At 40.4% G+C, this 21402-nt stretch overlaps 1 protein-coding gene across 2 annotated transcripts; it reads left to right on the top strand.

Moving 5' to 3' along the window:
• Positions 1-1388: 1388 nt before the first annotated feature.
• LOC131196608 (lanosterol 14-alpha demethylase) lies at positions 1389-21399 on the top strand. Of its 2 annotated transcripts, XM_058179593.1 has the most exons (11): positions 1460-1655; positions 2517-2589; positions 2781-2879; positions 5202-5378; positions 6325-6451; positions 9835-10009; positions 11919-12038; positions 13331-13526; positions 14260-14355; positions 17687-17855; positions 20093-21399. In XM_058179593.1, the coding sequence occupies exons 4-11, from the start codon at positions 5226-5228 to the stop codon at positions 20287-20289; spliced, it is 1233 nt and encodes a 410-aa protein (XP_058035576.1). In that variant the 5' UTR covers positions 1460-1655; positions 2517-2589; positions 2781-2879; positions 5202-5225; the 3' UTR covers positions 20290-21399. The 2 variants fall into 2 exon arrangements, with proteins under 2 accessions (XP_058035575.1, XP_058035576.1); XM_058179592.1 differs by lacking the exon at positions 2517-2589 and having other exon boundaries at positions 1389-1655.
• The last annotated feature ends 3 nt before the right edge of the window (positions 21400-21402 follow it).

Genomic DNA, 21402 nt, shown 5'->3' with positions numbered 1-21402 from the left:
ATTTTACAGGGGAGTATGTTTTTTAACGTTTTGGGCATTTAAATTAGTTTTTTAAGGGTTGTTTTTAAATTATTGTGTGTATTTATATTTTATCTGCCTGTTCACCGCCCTGAGTCCTTCGGGAGAAGGGCGGTATACAAATTAAAATATTATTATTATTATTATTATTATTATTAATTAGAAGAGAATATTTATAGTTCAGGATTGACATGAGGCTGCTTGATGGTCTCGGAGCTTGGTTATTTTATTGCAGATGCTAGGGCAAATCTAGACAGCAATTAAGAAGCAGAGACATCACCCTGCCATGAAAAGCATGTATAGTCAAGGCTATGGTTTTTCCAGTTGCAATGTATGGCTGTGAAAGTTGGACCATAAGAAAGGCTGAGGCCTTTGAACTCTGGTGCTGGAGAAGACTCCTGCGAGTCCCTTGGACTGCAAGGTGATCAAACCGGTCAGTCCTAGAGGAGATCAACCCTAACTGCTCTTTAGAAGGCCAGATCCTGAAGATGAAACTGAAATATTTTGGCCACCTAATGAGAAGGAAGGACTCACTGGAGAAGAGCCTAATGCTGGGAAAGATTGAGGGCAAAAGAAGAAGGGGACGACAGAGAATGAGGTGGCTGGTTCGAGTCACTGAAGCAGTCAGAGTGAGTTTAAATGGACTCTGGGGGATGGTAGAGGACAGGAAGACCTGGAGGAACATTGTCCATGGGACACGACTTTGCAATTAACAACAACAATGGTACTTTGGTTATGAAGAAAATTAATGTTGGCCAGGAAATTAAGGAAATTGCAATCTGAACAGATCTACTTCCAAGAAAAAGGAGCTGTTGAATATTATCTGCACAGAAATCTGTGTGATATGATAGTTTATTATTTGCATATTCCAATATTACTGAATACTCTGCTGAATACTTTCGACAGCTAAATACAAAAATGCAAGGATACACCAAGTAAAACATTAACCCTTAAAGTTCTGATGAAACAAGACATCTATTAGCTAAATGTTTTGAAGTTAATCCAGCTAATGCAGCTTCGGAAGAAAAGTTAGGAAGAAAGATCCTGGATCGCAGACACAAGCCGTTCAAAGAGCTTCGGATCTCTCCTAAAGAAACGAATAGGCAGAGAGAGAAAAGTAAGAAGAGAAGTTAACATCCACGCCTCCCATATCACCATGCCATCTCCTCCCAATCCTCAGCCGGTCCGGAGCTAGCTTCACCGTTGCCCGTAGCGTCTACAAATACCACGGGGGGAAAAAAAGTCATTTCCAGATATCTCCGGCATTTTCCATCTCACAATCGCCCGGGCTCGCGCTGCTCCAATCCGTCCTAGTCCTCCCGTGGTCACCCCGTCTTCACGCGCTCGCCGATTGGCTGCCGTGCGCTCTTCGTCAGATGGGCAGAGATCTGCCCAGCCGCTGCGGGCTCCGCCCGAGTGTTTTTGGATCCCGCCTGGTGAGAGAGCCGCGTTTCGCGTTATCCAGGGCTGAAAGCGCGATGGAGCCGAGCTGGTTCCAAGCGGGTGGCTCTCTGCTGGAAAGGGTCGCGGCCGACAGCCTTCTCTCCCTGCTTTTGGCCGCTTCTGCTTTTGCCCTGAGCTTGGGCTACTTGTTCCAGCTCGGCACTCGCCAGCAGCAGCAGTCTGCCAGCGGCCAGGTAAGTAAGTTGATCCTGCATCCTTTTTCTTTAAAGGTACGGCGGAGCTGGTGTGCTCTGTGCGTGTGTGTATGTGTATCTGTGTGTGAATCTCATTCCCTATATGAACCCTTCGGGGCATTTACTTTGATGTGACTCGGGGTGTCGAAAGGCACCAGGTGCAGTTGCAGGTGCGACACACATGTACACACACAGTCTCTCTGCCCTTCACGGGTTGATAATGAGAATTCCCTTTTGTTTCCAAAATAAAAAGAGCAACTATCCCTTGGGCCTTTCTTTGTAGAAGCCTTTATGTAGAGGTCCTCAATATTCCCCTTCGATGAAAGGCAAAATCATGGAGGGACTGCTTATGTCATTGTGGGTCTGGCCATGACACATCATCTGGCTCCCATTTGAAGCCCTTCAGATGTATATTGGGATTGTGACTTCCAGAATCCTCTGCCATTGTGGCCAGTGAGCACTGGCAAAGGTGATGAGCCGTTCTACCCAATGTACAACTTCAGTTTCTATCATTTTTTAAGTTTCAAAGATAGTAGGTTGCATAGCAACTGCAGATCTTAAAGAGTATTTTGATACCCAATCCATAATAAAAAGCGCTTGTCCTCCTTTCCCATAATGGAGCATCAGAAGTGAGCATTTTTGAGCCTCTGTGTAATGGTGATCTACTGTGAAATCACTGCTTATCAACCAATAAACTAATTGTGAAGGGGGCAGGACCAGTAGCACAAGTTTTAGGTTCTTAGCCAAAAGTTATGTGCCCTAACGCTACATGCTTACTTGTTATATTCTTAAAATGAACTTACTCATTTTAAGCATCATTCTTGATCTGTTCAACTAGCATTATTTTCATTTCTCTTTCAGTTATAGTCTTCTGATTTTCTGGGATCAATTCCATGCAATTTTTTTGTATGATTAAGACCTCCTCCAATCAGAGGTTTGTTTGTTAAAAATGTTATCTTAGAAGTAATATTCAGCATTTGTTTACTCACTTCTAATAAAGACAGGGAAGCAGGTGATTCAATAAAGATTTTAAATTTGCTGTTTAAAACCAGTTTGGTTAGATATGTATTGCTCTCTGTACAGATATAAAATAGGGTTTGTTTCTTTCTTATTTTCCATCTGTAGAAGTATCCACCTTACATTCCATCAAATATCCCTTTTCTGGGACATGCAATTGCCTTTGGAAAAAATCCTATCCAATTTTTAGAAGATGCCTATGAAAAGGTGAGTCTAATTCTTTTGCATTGCTAATGTGATAGTTCTGTAATAATACAGTTAATCCAAATATTTAACAGCAATATTTGTTTTGGATAACTGGAGGAATTAATGAGTCTATAACTAAATAAGGACAATAGTTTAGTTTGACAAATGTAATTGCATATCCAACAAATGTAAGAATATTGATGTTACTCATGGAGCATAAAAGCTGATTATTGTACATAATCTTTTTCCCATGTCTTCTCTTTCTCCAAATGTTAGCAGTTCCAATATTTCATTTAGGGGTGCATGTGAAATCTAACAAAAACTTACTCTTAGGGCAGGTCAAAGCAAAGTGCTAAAACAATACGGACTCAATATTGAGGTAACATATGATTTGCTTTGCTGAAGTGATATGGTAGCAATTTGCCTCAATGCTAAGATCAGGTGGCTTTGAAGCCAATGTTACAGAAGGAAACTACTCCTAGGATTCTCTTCCAGTGTTAGGCCAAAATACTTCCGGACTGAGGACTGCCTGCTATACAAGCCAGTGGTCCTCATTGTAGGGGGAAGTCCAGGATGGGAAACTTCACCCTGTATTGTGAACCTATCCAGTCTAGGAAAACGTTGGAGTCCACAAAACCTCTGCCTGCAGAGAGATGTTGCTTCCTTTGCAATACTGTGAGGAGCCTTTGTGATGACCAGCATATACCATTCTTCTTTTGTGACTGTTTCAGGTTGTCTTCAGTTGGCATGCACTGCGGGTAATGATTGCCCAGTCTATAGGCTTGCTGTCTCTAGTACATGCTGCAGGATAGCCTGAAACATGTGCCAAAGTCACCTGGTTTGGAAAATCTTAGGTACTCAGTATGGGGTTCCAGGTTCCAGGCAAGCTTAAGGAAGCACTGCACTTGAAGGCTGTCTTAGCTGCTTTCTGCAGCTAAGCCTGAAGAAGGTTTCTCTCTACTACAGGATCTAAATCAGTGTTTTTGTGAGATATGGTGCCCATGGAGGAGAAACTGTGTTATAGAAAGCAGTAAGGACATAGGATCGTGATGACGAACCTATGGCACGCGTGCCACAGGTGGCATGTGGATCCATATCTGTGGGCATGTGAGCCGTTGCCCTAGCTCAACTCCAGCGCGCATGCGCACACCAGCTAGCTGATTTTTGGCTGGCCCCGCCCACGCCACCTCTCCCCTCCCAGGAGTTTTCATGTGGCCCATTTTGGATGCCAGGCAGTGGTGGGATTCAGTCAGTTCACACCACTTCGGGAGAACTGGTTGTTAATTTTCTGAGCAGTTTGGTGAACTGGTTGTTGGAAAAAATCATTAGGGCAGAGAACCAGTTGTTAAATGATTTGAATCCCACCACTGATGTCAGGTAAGTAATAGGGCTCACGCGGAGGTTCTGGGTGGGCATTTCCAGCCTCCAGAGGGCCTCCGGGGGTTGGGGTAGGCTGTTTTCACCTTTCCCAGGCTCCAGGGAAGCTTCTGAAGCCTGGGAGGGTGAAAAATGGGCCTACCAGGTCTACCAGAAGTCTGGAATTGGGCTGTTTCTGGCCTCCGGAGGCTTCAAGTAGGCCTGTTAAGCCCAAAATAGGGCGCATGGGAGGGGCTGTTTGTGTATGCACGGGGATCAGGGCATGGTGGGCATTGAAATATGGGTGTGGGCAAGCTCGTGTGTGACACCCCCCCGCGCTCCCCCCACTTTTGGCACGCGATGGCAAAATGGTTAGCCATCACTGACATAGAATATTATAGAAAGAGAGGGGAAACAAGAAGTAAGGATTTGGTCTAGCAAGAATCTGTCTATTGGGTGTAAGTAAATAAAGAACTGAACTCTGACTGAATTGTTCTATGTTGTTCTTGGATTTACCCTGACCATTTTTCAAACTTGGCAAGATGTGGGAACACTCAGAATTTCCCAGCCAGCAAGGAAGTTGAAGTTTACATAGCTTAAAGTTGCTGAGTTTGAAAAACACTGATCTAAACTATAATTTAAACAAAACAAGAACATGTGAAATTAGTATTTTATTGTCAGAATGAAAAAGAATGAAGTAGGTCCCAAATAGTCTACAGGCAGGCATTTTAATTAGAGTAAGGAGCATTTCAATATGTAGTTTGGTTACTTGTCAAGTTGGGGAAGTCTTCCAGTTACTTACGCAAAACATGATTAATTAATTGAGGAGGCAGTGTTGAGCATCATTATTTGATCATGTGTTCTTTTGTCATGTGAGTTTTATGTATTTATATTGTCACATGTAATTATGCTAAAAATGCCATTGCTGTACTCTTCTATTTTTCTTTGTTTTTCTTATTTTCTAACTGCTTGGTTTGTCCCTTGCAGTATGGGCCTGTATTTAGCTTCACTATGGTGGGAAAGACCTTCACCTATCTCCTGGGCAGTGATGCAGCTGCGCTCTTGTTCAATAGTAAAAACGAAGAGTTGAATGCAGAAGAAGTTTATTCACGGCTAACTACTCCTGTTTTTGGCAAGGGAGTAGCTTATGATGTACCCAACGCAGTATGTATATTGTTACATGAATCATTAGTTTAATTAGATTTCAGTACTGAATCATACAAATAGAATATAAAAACTGACATAACAGATTAGGTTTAATTATAAAAAACATTTCTCTTAAAGATCTCTAATTATAAAAGTTTACTGTTGACAAAGAGTTCAATTTGGAAAAAATCAATAACAAGGCTGGATTTGTGATGAAAATACAGCTTTCTTCATCTGACTGCCTGTTCAAGGGCACAGCTTATACCGTCAGCTGAAGTAATGGGATGTTTGGATGACTTTGGGGGATGAGTAGAAGAGATGCAATTTAGGATTCAATCAAACAAGGGATTGCAGAGCCCACAGCAGCTTAACAGAGAAAGAAGCTTAGGAAGGACCCACCTAAATGTTCAGGTGGTTGAAAAATAGTGGAAGGAATTTTGTATCTTCAAACTTGCAAGATTCTGGTAATGTACCCTTATAATAAGTAAAGTAAGTGTATTTGTGTGTGGTGTATGTATGTGTATGTATGTGTGTGTATATTTACTGCTTCGTGCTTCTAGAAGCAATCCTAGGAGCAATTTGCTCCTAGAAGCACGAAGCAGTAAACACCAGTCTGAAGATGACGAATGAGACTTCGTCTAAACGTCGCCAAGACACTTCCAATTTTACGTGGGAGAATACCCGAATAACCAAAGACCTACATACAAACATCAGTATATATGTATACACACACACACACACACACACACACACACACACATATGCATGTATATATATGCATGTATATATGTGTATGTTTATGTACATATATATATGTATGTGTGTATATATGTATGTGTGTGTGTCTATGTATGTATGTATCTTTTGTGAATTTAGATTCTAGCCCTCCAGAACACACAGTTTGAAGAAGGCTAGTATAAGCCAAGTGTTTTGCTTTGAAATTAATATTTTTTTTATTTTTAAGGTATTTTTGGAACAGAAGAAGATGCTAAAAACTGGTTTGAACATAAGTCAATTTAAAAATCATATACCAATAATTGAGAAAGAAACTATAGAATACTTTAAAAGTTGGGGAGAGAAAGGAAAAAGAAGTAAGTATACCATTTGAAGAGATTTATATTTGGACTATAAGATTTAATCTGATCAAACCAGTGGTGGGTTGCTTGTGCTAAAGTTTAGCGTGCGTGCGTGCAAAGTGCGTTCACGAAGCGAACCGGTGGTAACACCGATTAGAACCCACCATTGGATCAAACCAAGGAAGACAGATATAGTATGTAGAAAATGTATGCCAAGCCAAAAAAACAGCTCAATGAAAATTGTAATAATAACGTCAATTCAAAACCCCAGGAAATTCTGGTAGTTGTTTTCTTGCTACATTACTGGTGAGAAATGGTTCTTGCAGAAACTTGATGAAATTCAGTTGAGATCATAGCTGGCAGTTCTGTGAATATCAGATGGAACTTGTGTATAAATTTGAAAATACAACTAAATAAACAAATGTATTAATCTGCTTTCTGATGGCTGTTCATGGCTTATGCAAGGGCTAGCCCTGAATGCTGCTGCTTCTGTACTGTTATGTGATTAAGAGTGGAAGTAGGCTAGATTTGGGTTAGTCCTTGGCATTCTTTATTAGACAGAATGCAGACTTTGGCTAGACTTTGGCTTCATCTGGACTTTCGGACCGCTACTCACCACCGCAGGGAGACGGAACAAATGCGTTGGTTCCGTCCCAGGCGCCTGAAGGACCCGGAGAGGTTCCTGACGGAGCTTGGGCCGTTTCCTGAGAATCTGGCCCATGGCACGGCTGAAGAACTAGTCGCGGCCTGGGAACAGGCCACGGCTGGGGCTTTGGACCGTGTTGTGCCTTTGCGGCCTCTGACCCGGGGTAGGTCTCAATCAGCTCCTCGGTTCTCTGAGGAGCTGAGGGAGATGAAACGCCGGACAAGATGCCTAGAGAGTGCCTGGAGATCCAGCTGTTCGGAAGCTGACCGGACACTAGTTAGGTCATATAGTAGGACCTACCTAGTGGCATTGAGGGAAGCGAAGCGTTCTTACGTTTCCTCCCTCATTGCGTCAGCAGATAACTGCCTGGCCGCCCTGTTTCGGGTGACCGCTCTCTCCTTCAACAGGAGTTGCAGGAGGACCCATTACAAGGGCGTGCCGAGAGTTTAACGGTTATGTATACAATAAAATCGTTCCGCTTCGGGATGGATTGGATCAAAATTGGGAAGATCCAGGCGAGAGGTTCGAGACTCGTCTTGTTGAGACTGTTTGGGATAGTTTTGACCCTGTGACTCCCGAGGACATGGACAGGTTGCTGGGGAGGTTGAATGCCACCACATGTTTACTGGACCCGTGCCCCTCCTGGTTGGTGCTGGCCACGCAGGAGGTGACACAAGGCTGGCTCCGGGGGATTACAAATGCTTCTTTGCGGGAGGGAGCTTTTCCTGCTGCCTTGAAAGAGGCGGTGGTGAGACCCCTCCTCAAGAAGCCTTCCCTGGACCCAGCTGTTTTAGGAAATTATCGTCCGGTCTCCAACCTTCGCTTTACGGCGAAGGTTGTAGAGAGTGCGGTGGCACGTCAATTACCCCAGTACCTGGATGAAACTGTTTATCTAGACCCGTTCCAGTCCGGCTTTCCACCCGGATACAGTACGGAGACGGCTTTGGTCGCGTTGGTTGATGATCTCTGGAGGGCCAGGGACAAGGGTTACTCCTCTGCCCTGGTCCTATTAGACCTCTCAGCGGCTTTCAATACCATCGACCATGGTATCCTGCTGCATCGGTTGGGGAGTTTGGGAGTGGGAGGCACCGTTTATCGGTGGTTCTCCTCCTATCTCTCTGACCGGTCGCAGACGGTGTTGGCAGGGGGGCAGAGATCGACCCCGAGGCGCCTCATGTGTGGGGTGCCGCAGGGGTCGATTCTCTCGCCTTTCCTGTTCAACATCTATATGAAGCCGCTGGGTGAGATCATCAGTGGTTTTGGAGTGAGGTACCAACTGTACGCTGATGATACGCAGCTGTACTTTTCCACCCCAGACCACCCCAACGAAGCTATCAAAGTACTGTCCCAGTGTCTAGAAGCCATACGGGTCTGGATGGGGAGGAACAGGCTCAAGCTTAATCCCTCCAAGACGGAGTGGCTGTGGATGCCGGCACCCCAGTACAGTCAGCTGCAGCCGCGGCTGACTGTTGGGGGCGAGTCATTGGCCCCGATGGAAAGGGTGCGCAACTTGGGCGTTCTCCTGGATGGCTGGTTGTCATTTGAAGATCACCTGACGACTGTCTCCAGGAGAGCTTTTTATCAGGTTCGCCTGATTCGCCAGTTGCGCGCCTTCCTGGACCGGGATGCCCTATGCACGGTCACTCATGCTCTTGTTACCTCTCGCTTGGATTACTGCAATGCTCTCTACATGGGGCTCCCCTTGAAGAGCACCCGGAGGCTCCAGTTAGTCCAGAATGCAGCTGCGCAGGTGATAGAGGGAGCGGTTCGGAGCTCCCATGTAACACCCATCCTGCGCAGACTGCACTGGCTGCCTGTTGTCTTCCGGGTGCGCTTCAAGGTATTGGTTACCACCTTTAAAGCGCTCCATGGCTTAGGACCGGGATACTTACGGGACCGTCTACTGCCATCTTGTACCTCCCAGCGACCTGTGCGTTCTCACAGAGAGGGACTCCTCAGGGTGCCGTCAGCCAAGCAATGTTGACTAGCGGCTCCCAGGGGAAGGGCATTCTATGTGGGGGGCCCTACCCTGTGGAACGAACTTTCCCCTGGACTTCGACAACTACCTGACCTTCGGACCTTTCGCCGCGAACTTAAGACTTATCTATTCCGTCTTGCAGGACTGGCTTGAATTTTAAATCTTTTAGCTGATTTTATGGGTTTTAAATTTTTATTAATTTTATAGGGTTTGATTGTATTTTAAAATTGGGCCAAATTTAATAAGTTTTTTAATGTCTGTTTTTAGTATTGTATGTGTTGTTGCTGTATTTTATTTTGGCTGTGAACCGCCCTGAGTCCTTCGGGAGAAGGGTGGTATACAAATTAAATTATTATTATTATTATTATTATTATTATTATTATTATTATTATTATTATTATTATTATTATTATTATTATTATTATTTTTCCTGTGATGTTTTAGGTTTCCGTGTACATAACTTACCTTACTGATCTTACCAGAACTAAAGTGCAAGCTTTAGTGGTGATATGCTTTTTTGGGTGGGAGGGGGGAGATATTCTTTTGACAATGCGGGATGAAAAAGGAAAGTCAGCTTATCCCTTCTCTCTCCCACTTCTGCCCTGCTCCAGGAAATCTTTCACTTTTCTATCTCAAAGTATCGACCAAGAAACCGTTATAAAAATTTATATTGATCTTGTTGTGTTCATCTTATTAACTTTTGTAATTTTAAAAATGGACTGGAAATAGTAACCTTGTTTTTTTTAAAAAAAAATTCTTTGTTGAATTTCACAGATTTATTTGAAGCGCTTTCTGAACTAATCATTTTGACAGCAAGCCACTGTTTACATGGGAAGGAAATAAGAAGCATTCTCAATGAGGAAGTAGCACAGCTCTATGCTGATTTGGATGGGGGATTTACTCACGCAGCATGGCTCTTACCAGGGTGGTTGCCTTTGCCCAGCTTCAGGTATTTTAACACTTTGATTGCCCAAGAATAGTATTAATCAAATATAATGAATGGTATGTGGGAATGACCTTGAAGACAGGATGAACAACTGTAGCTTACTCAACGCTCTGATAAATGAAATTTGAGTTCCAAGAGGGAGAGATGAGAAAAAAGTCTCAGAAGGGGAGACCCTCCCTAGAAATTGGGAAAGTAAAAGTGAGGAATGGGAGGAGTATTTTCAGACTTGCAATAAGTCTATTAATGCTGCGATAAAAATAGAGCTGGTAATCCTCATTACTGGTTTGAGATGAGAATGCCTTTTAAGGCTAACACATATTACTATTTTTAAAATCATTAACATGTTAATTTTATCTCTCTTTATGCCCAGCACTATTCATTGAATTTCACCACAGAATCTAATCTTTCCTAGTTGAATTGCAAGTTGCTGTCAGTTTTGCCCCGTCAACTTCTAGAAGCTTGTTTTTCAAATATGTGGATAAGCTAACCCTTGAAATTTTCAAATGTTTTAATTTTCACAATTTGCTTATGTGCAGATGGCACTTCTTTCATGGCAAAAAAAATATTATTGCATATATTTGTGAATAAGCCAATCCTATCTTCGGAGAGTATTTTGGAATCTAAAATTCTCAGTTAATTCAGTAAACTTATAAATGAAAAAGTCTTCAAAACTCTCATTCAGGATTGAAAGCTAATAGTAGAGAGTTATGAGCCTTTCTATTAGATATAATTATTTTCCGTTGTAGATTGTGGTTAGTATACTCAAAAGTGGCCTCTTAACCAATGTCTGAAACTGAATAGTATTGTGATTATACCAGTTGTACCATCTGTAGGCTGGAATCATATAATATAAGGCTTGAAAAGGATCTTGGAGATAATCTAGTCCAAACATTAGATGCAATTGGCCAAGAGAGCTAAAATGTATAGAAACCTTCAGAAAAATCAATTTGATAAATGTTTTTTTTTAAAATCCCTTTTCTCCCCCATATATACTTCAAGGGTTCAAACATACTTAACACTCCTTCATCTTCCTATTTTCTTCACAATAACTATCCTATGATGTAGGTTGGGGTTAGAGTGGCTGGTCCAGCTTAAGAAAGCTTTCTTAGGCTGGTCCAGCTTAAGAAAGCTTTCTTAGGCTGGTCCAGCTTAAGAAAGCTTTCTTAGGCTGGTCCAGCCTAAGAAAGGACTAGAACTCAGTTTCCTGATTTCTAGGCCAACACCTTAACCACAACACCAAACTGATTCTCAAAAAACTCATTGATTTTATTTGGCTCAGTGGCTAAGATGCTGAGCTTGTCGATCGAATGGTTGGCAGTTCAGCAGTTTGAATCCGTAGTGCCGCATAATAGGGTGAGCTCTTGTTACTTGTCCCAGCTTCTGCCAACCTAGCAGTTCAAAAGCACTTAAAAAATGCAAGTAGAAAAATAGGGACCACCTTTGGTGGGAAGGTAACAGCGTTCATTGCGTCTTTGGCATTTAGTCATGCCGGCCATGTGACCATGGAGATACCTTCAGACAGTGCTGGTTCTTTTGCTTTGAAAAGGAGATGAGCACCGCCCCCTAGATTCGGGAATGACTAGCACATATGTGCGAGGGGAACCTTTACCTTTATGTTTATTGTAAGTTACAGAGTTCAGGCTATAACTTTAAACTTCAAATGAAGTGTACTGGGTCAGTTCTTCAAATGCAAAAGAAAAACAATTCTGAACCAACTTGGGAATTGCAGACTGGACAATGGATTGCCTTCAGTAAGTAATCGCCAAGTTTTGCTAATGCACTACAATAGCCCTTTTAAAAATTTGACATACCTTTTGTCCAGCGCTAAAAAAAGAATTTAGGGGCAATTAAATGTTCAAAAATATCTGTAATATCCAAATCTTTCATTTTTGCACCTTGTTTTTAATTTCAGATGCAGAGATAGAGCCCATCGTAAACTAAAATCTATTTTCTATGAAGTAATTCAGAAACGAAGACAGTGTTCTATGAGAGAGGATGACATGCTGCAAACACTATTGGATGTTACTTACAAGTATGTGAAATAGTTATAACACCTGGATAAGGATTACCATAATCCTAATAGGAATAAAAAAAGACCCGTGTGAAAATTTGTATAATGGATCAGAAATCAGGATAAGATTCAAAAATATAAAACACAAGAACAACTTTGAAATGTAGTTTGTTGTGTAGGAGAAGAAAGTAGCGTTGAATTGAAAACAGAAAAATTAAAAATCTCCAATACCTGTTATTTTCAGTGAGAAAATTATTATGTGGTAGGGGTTCACAGATACCATAAGAAGTTTTTTTGCGGGGACTTAGCTTAATATAGGGTGCTTTATTCAAGGAACCATGGTTAAATCAGATTTAGTCTCTGGGCTCTACATCAGGGGTAAATTGCTACTGGATTGGACTGGATCACGCGATCCGGTAGCAATCACAGCCGGCAGTTCGGCGATCCGGTAGCGATGGAGGAGCGAAGCTCCTTTCACCCACCCGGATTTCATTCCTTCCTGGTTTTAACAAGGAAGTAGTATTTTTTACTTTCTGCGCAGAAGATTTTGCACATGCGCAGAACATTTTGCGCATATGCAGAAGGTCTGTGCATGCCTGTATCGCACATGTGAGTGAAGAGAGCACGCGCAAGTGGCGTGTACACTCCTGAGCCGGAAAGGAACGTAAGTAGATTTCACCTCTTTTCCACATATATTAAATTGTGACCACCTGTCCCATCAAGTACAGACAATATATAATAATCCAGATTTTAAAGCTACACTTTTGTTATCTCTCATTGCTAGCAAATTGTCTAAGTCTGATGGAAGTTGAATTTAACATCTAGAGAACCACACATTGTCCATCCATGCCATAGGGTATTTATCTGATAAATTCAGAAGCTACTTGTTGCCAGGAGCCAAACTTTTATAAAAGGCAAACTGATCCGAGCTGAAAATTTTTGAAAAGATTTTCTGTGTAAACATAGCAGCATTAAGAAATTTTATTTTAAAACGATATTTAAATAAATCAACGTCTAGAAAGACTTGTTAAGACATTTAGAAAAAAGATTTGTGTCTTATTACTCTGATTAGTCCTATAATCTCCAATATTTTAAATTTGTAAGCTCTTTAAATTGAATTCAGTATAGAAATGGCAAGTCTTAAATATTTTTAATAATACTGATACCTATGCTAAAATTCTGTGTTGTAAAATATTTTGAATATTTGAATATTTTGAATAAAATATTTTGAATATTTGAATATCTAGAGGATTGACAAAAAATTGGGGATTGTCCTTCTCATTTTGGTGTGTTATCTATGTTTTGAAATTCAGAGACGGACGATCACTAACAGATGATGAAATTGCTGGGATGCTTATTGGATTGCTCTTAGCAGGCCAGCATACATCTTCAACCACTAGCACTTGGCTTGGCTTCTTTTTGGCTAGGGAGAAATCAATACAGGAGCAGTGTTATGAGGAACAAAAAAATGTATGTGGAGAAGATTTACCATCATTGACCTATGATCAGGTTTGTAGGCCTGTTACTCCTTTTCAGTTTGCCAATATAACTTTTAAACGTGTGTGTGGAATCAAGAAAATTTGCATTGCTGAGATAATATACTATTCTAAACCTGCTAGGTTTTTCGCATATGGATATTAAGAGAAAAATGTATTAAACAAAAAAATTCCTGTATGACAGTTCCTAAAAGTACTTTTGGTCTGCAGGTGATCATTTATACTCTTAGTCTGAAAGTGGGTGTCCAATGCTTGCTTGCTTGCTTGCTTGCTTGCTTGCTTGCTTGCTTTCTCTCTCTCTCTCTCTCTCTCTCTCTCTCTCTCTCTCCTTCCTTTCTTCCTTTTCCTTCCTTCCTTCCTTCCTTCCTTCCTTCCTTCCTTCCTTCCTTCCTTCCTTCCTTCCTTCCTTCCTTCCTTCCTTCTTCCTTTCTTCCTTTCTTTCTTCTTTCTCCTCCCTCCCTCCCCCCTCTTTCCTTTTCTTGTGTCTATATTTTGCAGTGAATATTATGTACAAAGTATGTGTATCTAGTTTTGTATATTACTATCAATACTAAAAACTCATTTCTGTTTCTTTGCTTCTGAATGCAATTTTAAGTCATAAGTAGGTATTAACTTCATTCTTGTATCAAAGCTATTTGGTTCATTGAAGATTTGCAATTTGCAACAGACATGAAATTATAGCTTATAATTATATGCATTTAAAAAACATTCTGAATATAAGAAATTGTAAATAATTTTTTTTTTAGCTCAAGGATTTGAATTTATTGGATCGTTGCTTGAAAGAAACATTAAGACTTAGACCACCTATAATGACCATGATGAGAATGGCTAAAACTCCCCAAGTAAGACATTTGAATTTATAGTATGTATTGATTACATATCAGTGTAAGTAAGAATAAACCCCTAAGGTAATATTAAAAAAAACCACTTGCTTGCAGAAGTTGCAATACCCAACTAGTTAATGTTGTCAATGCAAAAGTATGGGGTTTTTATAAAGTAGTTGGTGGGCACTTTGATAGTTCCTTGATTAGGCTGTTGTTTTTCTGTTTGATAGTTTATCTGGTCTTAATCCCTGCTTATCTGAATGTTGGTTACTGGAGAGGATGTGTTCTGTTTTTTTTTTTTTTTGGTTTTTTGTTTATTTGTTTCTTAGCTTTTTTATTCTCTTTGGTATTTTTTGTATAAATGTACTTTATCTCTATGTGTCTATTGATAGTTATGTCTGAATCCCAACTCCTAATCAGTGATGGGTTGCTACCAGTTTGGACCGGTTCTTAAGAACCATTGGCAAAAATCTGGCCAAGTTTGCAAAACCAGTAATGATGCCCAACTGGCCACGCCCCCAAACCGGTTCCCTTGGCCAAAGAGGTTGTAAAAACAAAAGGTTTTAAAAGGCTTCTCTGGCGATCCCAGCTGAGTTGCCTGATTACCAGAACCTTTAAAAAACATGTTTTCTACAAGCTCTTCAGCCGAAAAAATCCTTTTAAGAGGTTCTGGGCTGCATCAGGCAACTTCAGCTGGGATCATCCAAGGAGCCTTTTAAAATCTTTTTTTCCTCTGGAGATCCCAGATGAATTTCCTGATCATCACAGGCTTTTAAAATCATTTCTTTACAACCTCTTACAACAGTCCCCACCCATGCCCACCCAATTCCCCCTCCTCACTTACCTAATTACTGCTCCTTTCGGGTTCATAAAACCATGGCTTCTGCAATCAGTTGCATCAGCTAGCAACTGAATCTGCCTGCCTGCATTTCATCTCCTCGGTGAGCAACTCAATCTGTCTGCCTCAATTGGGTAAGTAAACTATTAAAAATAGTTAATTGGTTTTTTTTTAAGATGTTGAGTTTTTAGACAGTAATTAAAAGTTAAGGAAGTTTTAAATTTAGCTGCTTTTATCTAAAACAGGGATCTCCAACCTTAGTAACTTTAAGGCTTGTGGACTTAAACTCCCAGCCAGCTTTCTTGGCTGAGGAACTCTGGGAGTTGAAGTCTACAACCCTTAAAGTTACAAAGGTTGGAGACCCCTGATATAAATATAAATAAAATAAAAAAATATTTTTGCAGCTTTCTGAGATTTGGTGTGTTTCTGTAGTGTTTCACTCTAACTACACACACACACAAAATCTCACAAAGCTGTATGTGGCATTTTGTGTGTATGTGTGTGACTCAGTTGTATTCTGTTGTGTTGTGTGTGTGTGACGTGTGAAAGTTGGTTTTTGAGCTTTTTGTGGCTGTGTGAAGTTCCTGCCATTTTGGGTGAAGTGCAGCTATTTTTACATTGTGTGTGAATCAGTTGTGTTGTGTGGGTGTAAAGTGTGAAACTTGGTTTTTGGTACCTCTTATTGTTTTGTATATTTTGTATATTATTTTTATTATTTATTGTTATTGGCCACACCCACCCAGTCACATGACTGCCAAGCCACTCTCACCCAGTCACATGACCACCAAGCCACGCCCAGTGTCATATGACCATCAAGTCATGCCCACAAAATAAGCCATGTCCACAGAAATTGGTAGTAAAAAAATTTAGAACCCACCCCTGCTCCTAATATATTTCATAAAAGCATTTTATAATAACAGAGTTGGAAGGGACCTTGGAGGTCTTCTAGTCCAACCCCTTGCCCAGGCAGGAAACCCTACACCATTTCAAATGGTTATCCAACATTTTCTTAAAAATTTCCAATGTTGGAGCATTCACAACTTCTGCAGGCAAGTTGTTCCACTTATTAATTGTTCTGTCAGGAAATTTCTCCTTAGTTCTATGTTGCTTCTCTCCTTGATCAGTTTCCACCCATTGCTTCTTGTTCTACCCTCAGGTGCTTTGGAGAATAGTTTGACTCCCTCTTCTTTATGGCAACCCCTGAGATATTGGAACACTATCATGTCTCCCCTAGTCCTTCTTTTCATTAAACTAGACATACCCAGTTCCTGCAGCCGTTCTTCATGTTTTAGCCTCCAGTCCCCTAATCATCTTTGTTGCTCTTCTCTTCACTCTTTCTAGAGTCTCAGCATCTTTTTTACATTGTCGCAACCAAAACTGAATGCAATATTCCAAGTGTGGCCTTACCAAGGCATTATAAAGTGGTATTAACACTTCACGTGACCTTGATTCTATCCCTGTTTATGCAGCCCGAACTGTGTTGGCTTTTTTGGCAGGTGCTGCACACTGCTGGCTCATATCTAAATGGTTGTCTACTAGGACTTCAAGATCCCTTTTACAGTTACTACTATTGAGCAAGGTACCACATATACGGTACCTGTGCATTTTGGTGTTTGTTTTTTTTGCCTAAATGTAGAACCTTACTTTTTTCACTGTTGAATTTCATTTTGTTAGATAGCGCCCAATGTTCAAGTCTGTCAAGATCATTCTGTAACTTGAGCCTATCTTCTGGAGTGTTGGCTATTCCTGCCAGCTTGGTGTCATCTGCAAATTGATGAGTTCCCCATCTATCCCCTCGTCCAAGTCATTGATGAAGATGTTGAAGAGTACTGGGCCTAAAACAGAGCCTTGGGGTACTCCACTGCATACTTCCCTCCATGTTGGATGTAGTTCCATTGTAGTTCCATTGAGGACTACACATTGAGTGCGGTTAGTCAGCCAGTTACGAATCCATCTGGTGGTGGTGCTGTCTAACCTTTTTCCTCTGTACTCCCTCTCAGACTCCCCTCCGCACAGCCAGCAGCTCCACCCACTAGCTTCCTCATTCCCCCCTCACAGCCAGCAGCTCCACCCACTAGCTTCTGTGAAGTGAAAATGGAGTTTCTCTGCTTTGTCTCTGTACTCACCCTCACTCCCCTCTCACAGCCAGCAGCTTCACCCACTAGCTTCCTCACCCCCCCTCACAGCCAGCAGCTCTACCCACTAGCTTCCTCACCCCCTCACAGCCAGCAGCTCTACCCACTAGCTTCTGTGAAGTGAAAATGAAGAGTTTCACTCTGCTTTTTCCCTGTACTCACCCTCACTCTCCCCTCACAGCCAGCAGCTCCACCCACTAGCTTCTGTGAAGTGAAAATGAAGGAAGTTTCACTCTTTTTCTCTGTACTCACCCTCACTCCCCCCTCACAGCCAGCAGCTCCATCCACTAGCTTCTGTGTAGTATCTTCTTGTAATTTAGCAGTATCTTCTTAGTAATTTAGGCATCAATAAACTTTTATATTCTTTTGTCTTTAGACTATTGCTGGTTATACAATTCTACCTGGTCATCAGATTTGTGTATCTCCTACTATTAATCACACACTTAAAGACTGTTGGGTGGAAAATTTAAAGTTCAAACCAGACCGCTATCTTCAAGATAATCCTGCAGCTGCAGAAAAGTTTGCATTTGTGCCATTTGGTGCTGGTATGTTTACTTACTACATCCCTATATTTCCAATTTCTAATTTTATTGCAATGAATGGTTGTTTGCAGTGTATCCTTGGATCTGTCTAGAATTAGGTAGTAGTATTCTCTCCCACCCCCCAAAAAACAGCAAAGCAACCATGATTTGAACTAATCAACTGGAGCTGTTGGGCAGAACATTCATTGTTAGGGAAAAAAGGCACCATGCCTGAAGTATAGTTAGTGCTAATGTTTCAAGTATTTAAAGTTATTTGCAAATTCAAGCAGTCCTATTAAAGAAGTTGTCCTGTTGAAATCAGTGATGTAAATACTTCCAATGATTGTCTGTATGGAAGTATGAAGGAGAGGCGCAATTTCAGTCCGCCTAGTCTCACCTGGGTATGCAACTCTTAACAACCAGAGCCAATTCCGGAGATTTCCCTCATTCCCAAAAGGCCTATGTTTCGTTGCACACACCTAACAAAGACACATATTTATTCACTCTCATTGGCCTAAAGCTACTCTCAAAAAGTTCATGGTGAGAAAAAAATTAAGATTAAATTGAATGAGATGCCTAGAGCATAAATTGTCCTATTTATAAAATTGATTTCTGCATATTCTCTCCAATAACAATGGGATACTGCATCATGAATATACCAAGCATCTGAATTATGATCACATGACCATAGGGAGCCACAATGGTCAAAAGTGTGAAAAACGACCATGTCTTTTTCAGTGCTGTTGTAACTTCAAACAGTCACTAAATGAACTTGTTAAGTCAAGAACTACTTTTCTATGCATTCTGATGTTATAATAAGGATAAAAAAACAACTTCCTCATTCTAGAGAATGAATATTAATTTTTTGTAATTTAAATATTTTTGGGACGTGGCTCAATGATTAAGACGCTGAGTTTGTCGACTGAAAGGTCAACAGTTCAGTGGTTCAAATCTCTAGTGCCACGTAATGGGGTGAGTTCCTGTTACTTGTCCTAGCTTCTGCCAACCTAGCAGTTTGAAAGCACGTAAAAGATGCAAGTAGAAAAATGGGGGAAAGGTAAGAGCGTTCCATGCATCTTTGGCATTGAGTCATGCCGGTCACATTACCACGGAGACGTCTTTGGACAGCACTGGCTCTCCGGCTTTGAAACGGAGATGAGCACTGCCCCCTAGAGTTGGGAACGACTAGCACGTATGTGCGAGGGAAACCTTTACTTTAATCCCAGAAAATAGCTCCTCTTTTCCTATCTCATATTGCATCCCCATTTAACATCATTCACCCTTCCCAGGATAGCCTTCTCCAACTCACCCCATTACGTGGCACTAGGGATTTGAACCACTGAACTGTTGACCTTTCAGTCGACAAACTCAGCGTCTTAGTCATTGAGCCACGTCCCAAAAATATTTAAATTACAAAAAATTAATATTCATTCCCTAGAATGAGGAAGTTGTTTTTTTATCCTTATTATAACATCAGAATGCATAGAAAAGTAGTTCTTGACTTAACAAGTTCATTTAGTGACCGTTCGAAGTTACAACAGCACTGAAAAAGACATGGTCGTTTTTCACACTTTTGACCATTGTGGCATCCCTATGGTCATGTGATCATAATTCAGATGCTTGGCATATTCATGATGCAGTATCCCACTGAGCCACAGTGGTTAGAATGCAGTACTGCAGGCTACTTCTGCTGATCACCGGCTGCCAGCAGTTTGCCAATTTGGATCTCACCAACTCAAGGTTGACTCAGCCTTCCATCCTCCCGAGGTGATAAATTGAGGACCCAGATTGTTGGGGGCAATATACTGACTCTGTAAACCGCTTAGAAATGGTTGTAGAGCACTGTGAAGCGGTATATAAGTCTTAAGTGCTATTGCTATCGTGATCATCTTTTGCACTGAACAACTGTTACAAGAAAGGTGATAAAAAGGGTCAAAACTCACTTAACAAATATTAGCAACAGAAATTTTTGGGCCCAATTGTGTTCATAAGTCAAGGGCTACCTGTATGGAAGATGTACCTGTCTTTCTACCCATGAATGTCATATACTTCTTTAGAATCATTGTGAGGCAGGAGCACCATCTTCTTTTTGGTACACTGCTCCTTCAAAGATCATTCATGGGAGTGGATGAAAGAGGGTGTGAATAATTTTCTGTTTGTATTTTATGTATAAATAATTAGAATGTTGTTTTTAAAGTAGACTAAATAAAATGGAAAGCATTTTTAAAAACAAAAACTCAAATGTGTTTTTTTCTTTTTAGGTCGTCATCGCTGTATTGGAGAGAACTTTGCATATATTCAGATTAAGACAATTTGGTCAACACTTCTGCGTTTATATGAATTTGATTTAGTGAATGGATACTTTCCTGCCATAAATTATACAACTATGATCCACACACCTACTAACCCATTAATTATATATAAAAGGAGATCACCAAATGAGACACATACATTGTAGAGAAGCTTTTCTAGCACAGCTAAAGAAGTTGATAGTTGCCTGTAATTTGTAAAGAAAAATTGAAATTTTGTGTTACAGTTTGCTGTTCTTTTTTATGTTTTAGTAACTTGAATGTGTTTGAGCTGATTTTTCTTGTTAAGTGAAAATTCTTACTAAACAAAATTTGTAAAGCTCAAAAATAATATGGATGAAAACACATAAGATGCCATAATTTAAAATGGGGGAAAAAACCTATAATGCTATCAATGAATTTTTAGAAATACAAAATCTATTTCAGGTTGCTATAACTTTGTAGATATTGGCATAGTGAATTTCTGTATGATTAACAAGACTCCTTCCTGGAAAACTGCTATTAACATGCTTACCAGAAGTGTCATTATTTCTTCTAAAATAAAATTTGAATAGTTTTTTAAAAGCAGTTTAAAATCATTGGGGAAAATCAAATCTTGTTCCCTTCATCTTAATGACTGTCACGTCTGATGCCTAATAAGTTAACATAAAGCAGGATCTCTTCCAAACACCATATGAAATATTTGCTATTGCAATATGATAACTCTCTAAGAAGAAAATAGCAATAAAATCTGCAGGATTTAAAAATAATTTGTTAAAGTGGTGATGTATTTAGTAGATCTTTTGCAGAAACTAGGAATATTCAATTATTGGGGATGATTAGAGGTACTAATTTGTTAAAGTGGTTAGTGAGGTATTAGTAGTTCTGGAGAAACTTGAAATGTTTAATCATTGTTATGTAACTAGGGATAGAGAATGTATAGTGGAGAAATGTCATTTAACTATTTGACCTTCAGTAATGTTTTTAATTAAAGAGAATGAAAACTGACCGGTACTGTATAACACTTGTCATATATAATCATGTATTGTAAACAGGTGGATATTTAATATTTCAATCCGATTCATTCCCCTTTTAATATTCTAATGGAATATATATTCTGTATTATTAGAATAGATAGAAATGGAATTTTATATATAGAATATATTCTAATATTCATACAAAGACACAACAGAATTCTTTATCCATTTAAATGCTATAATCTTTGTGGCAACAAGCTTCTGTTAGCTTGGGTCTACTGTATTTACAATCCCAAGAAACCTACT

The sequence above is a fragment of the Ahaetulla prasina genome, chromosome 4, assembly GCF_028640845.1.
Source record: "Ahaetulla prasina isolate Xishuangbanna chromosome 4, ASM2864084v1, whole genome shotgun sequence".
Classification (NCBI taxonomy): Eukaryota; Metazoa; Chordata; class Lepidosauria; order Squamata; family Colubridae; genus Ahaetulla; species Ahaetulla prasina.
The sequence above is the reverse complement of the archived record's forward strand: the minus strand, read 5'-3'. Positions and strand labels throughout refer to the sequence as shown.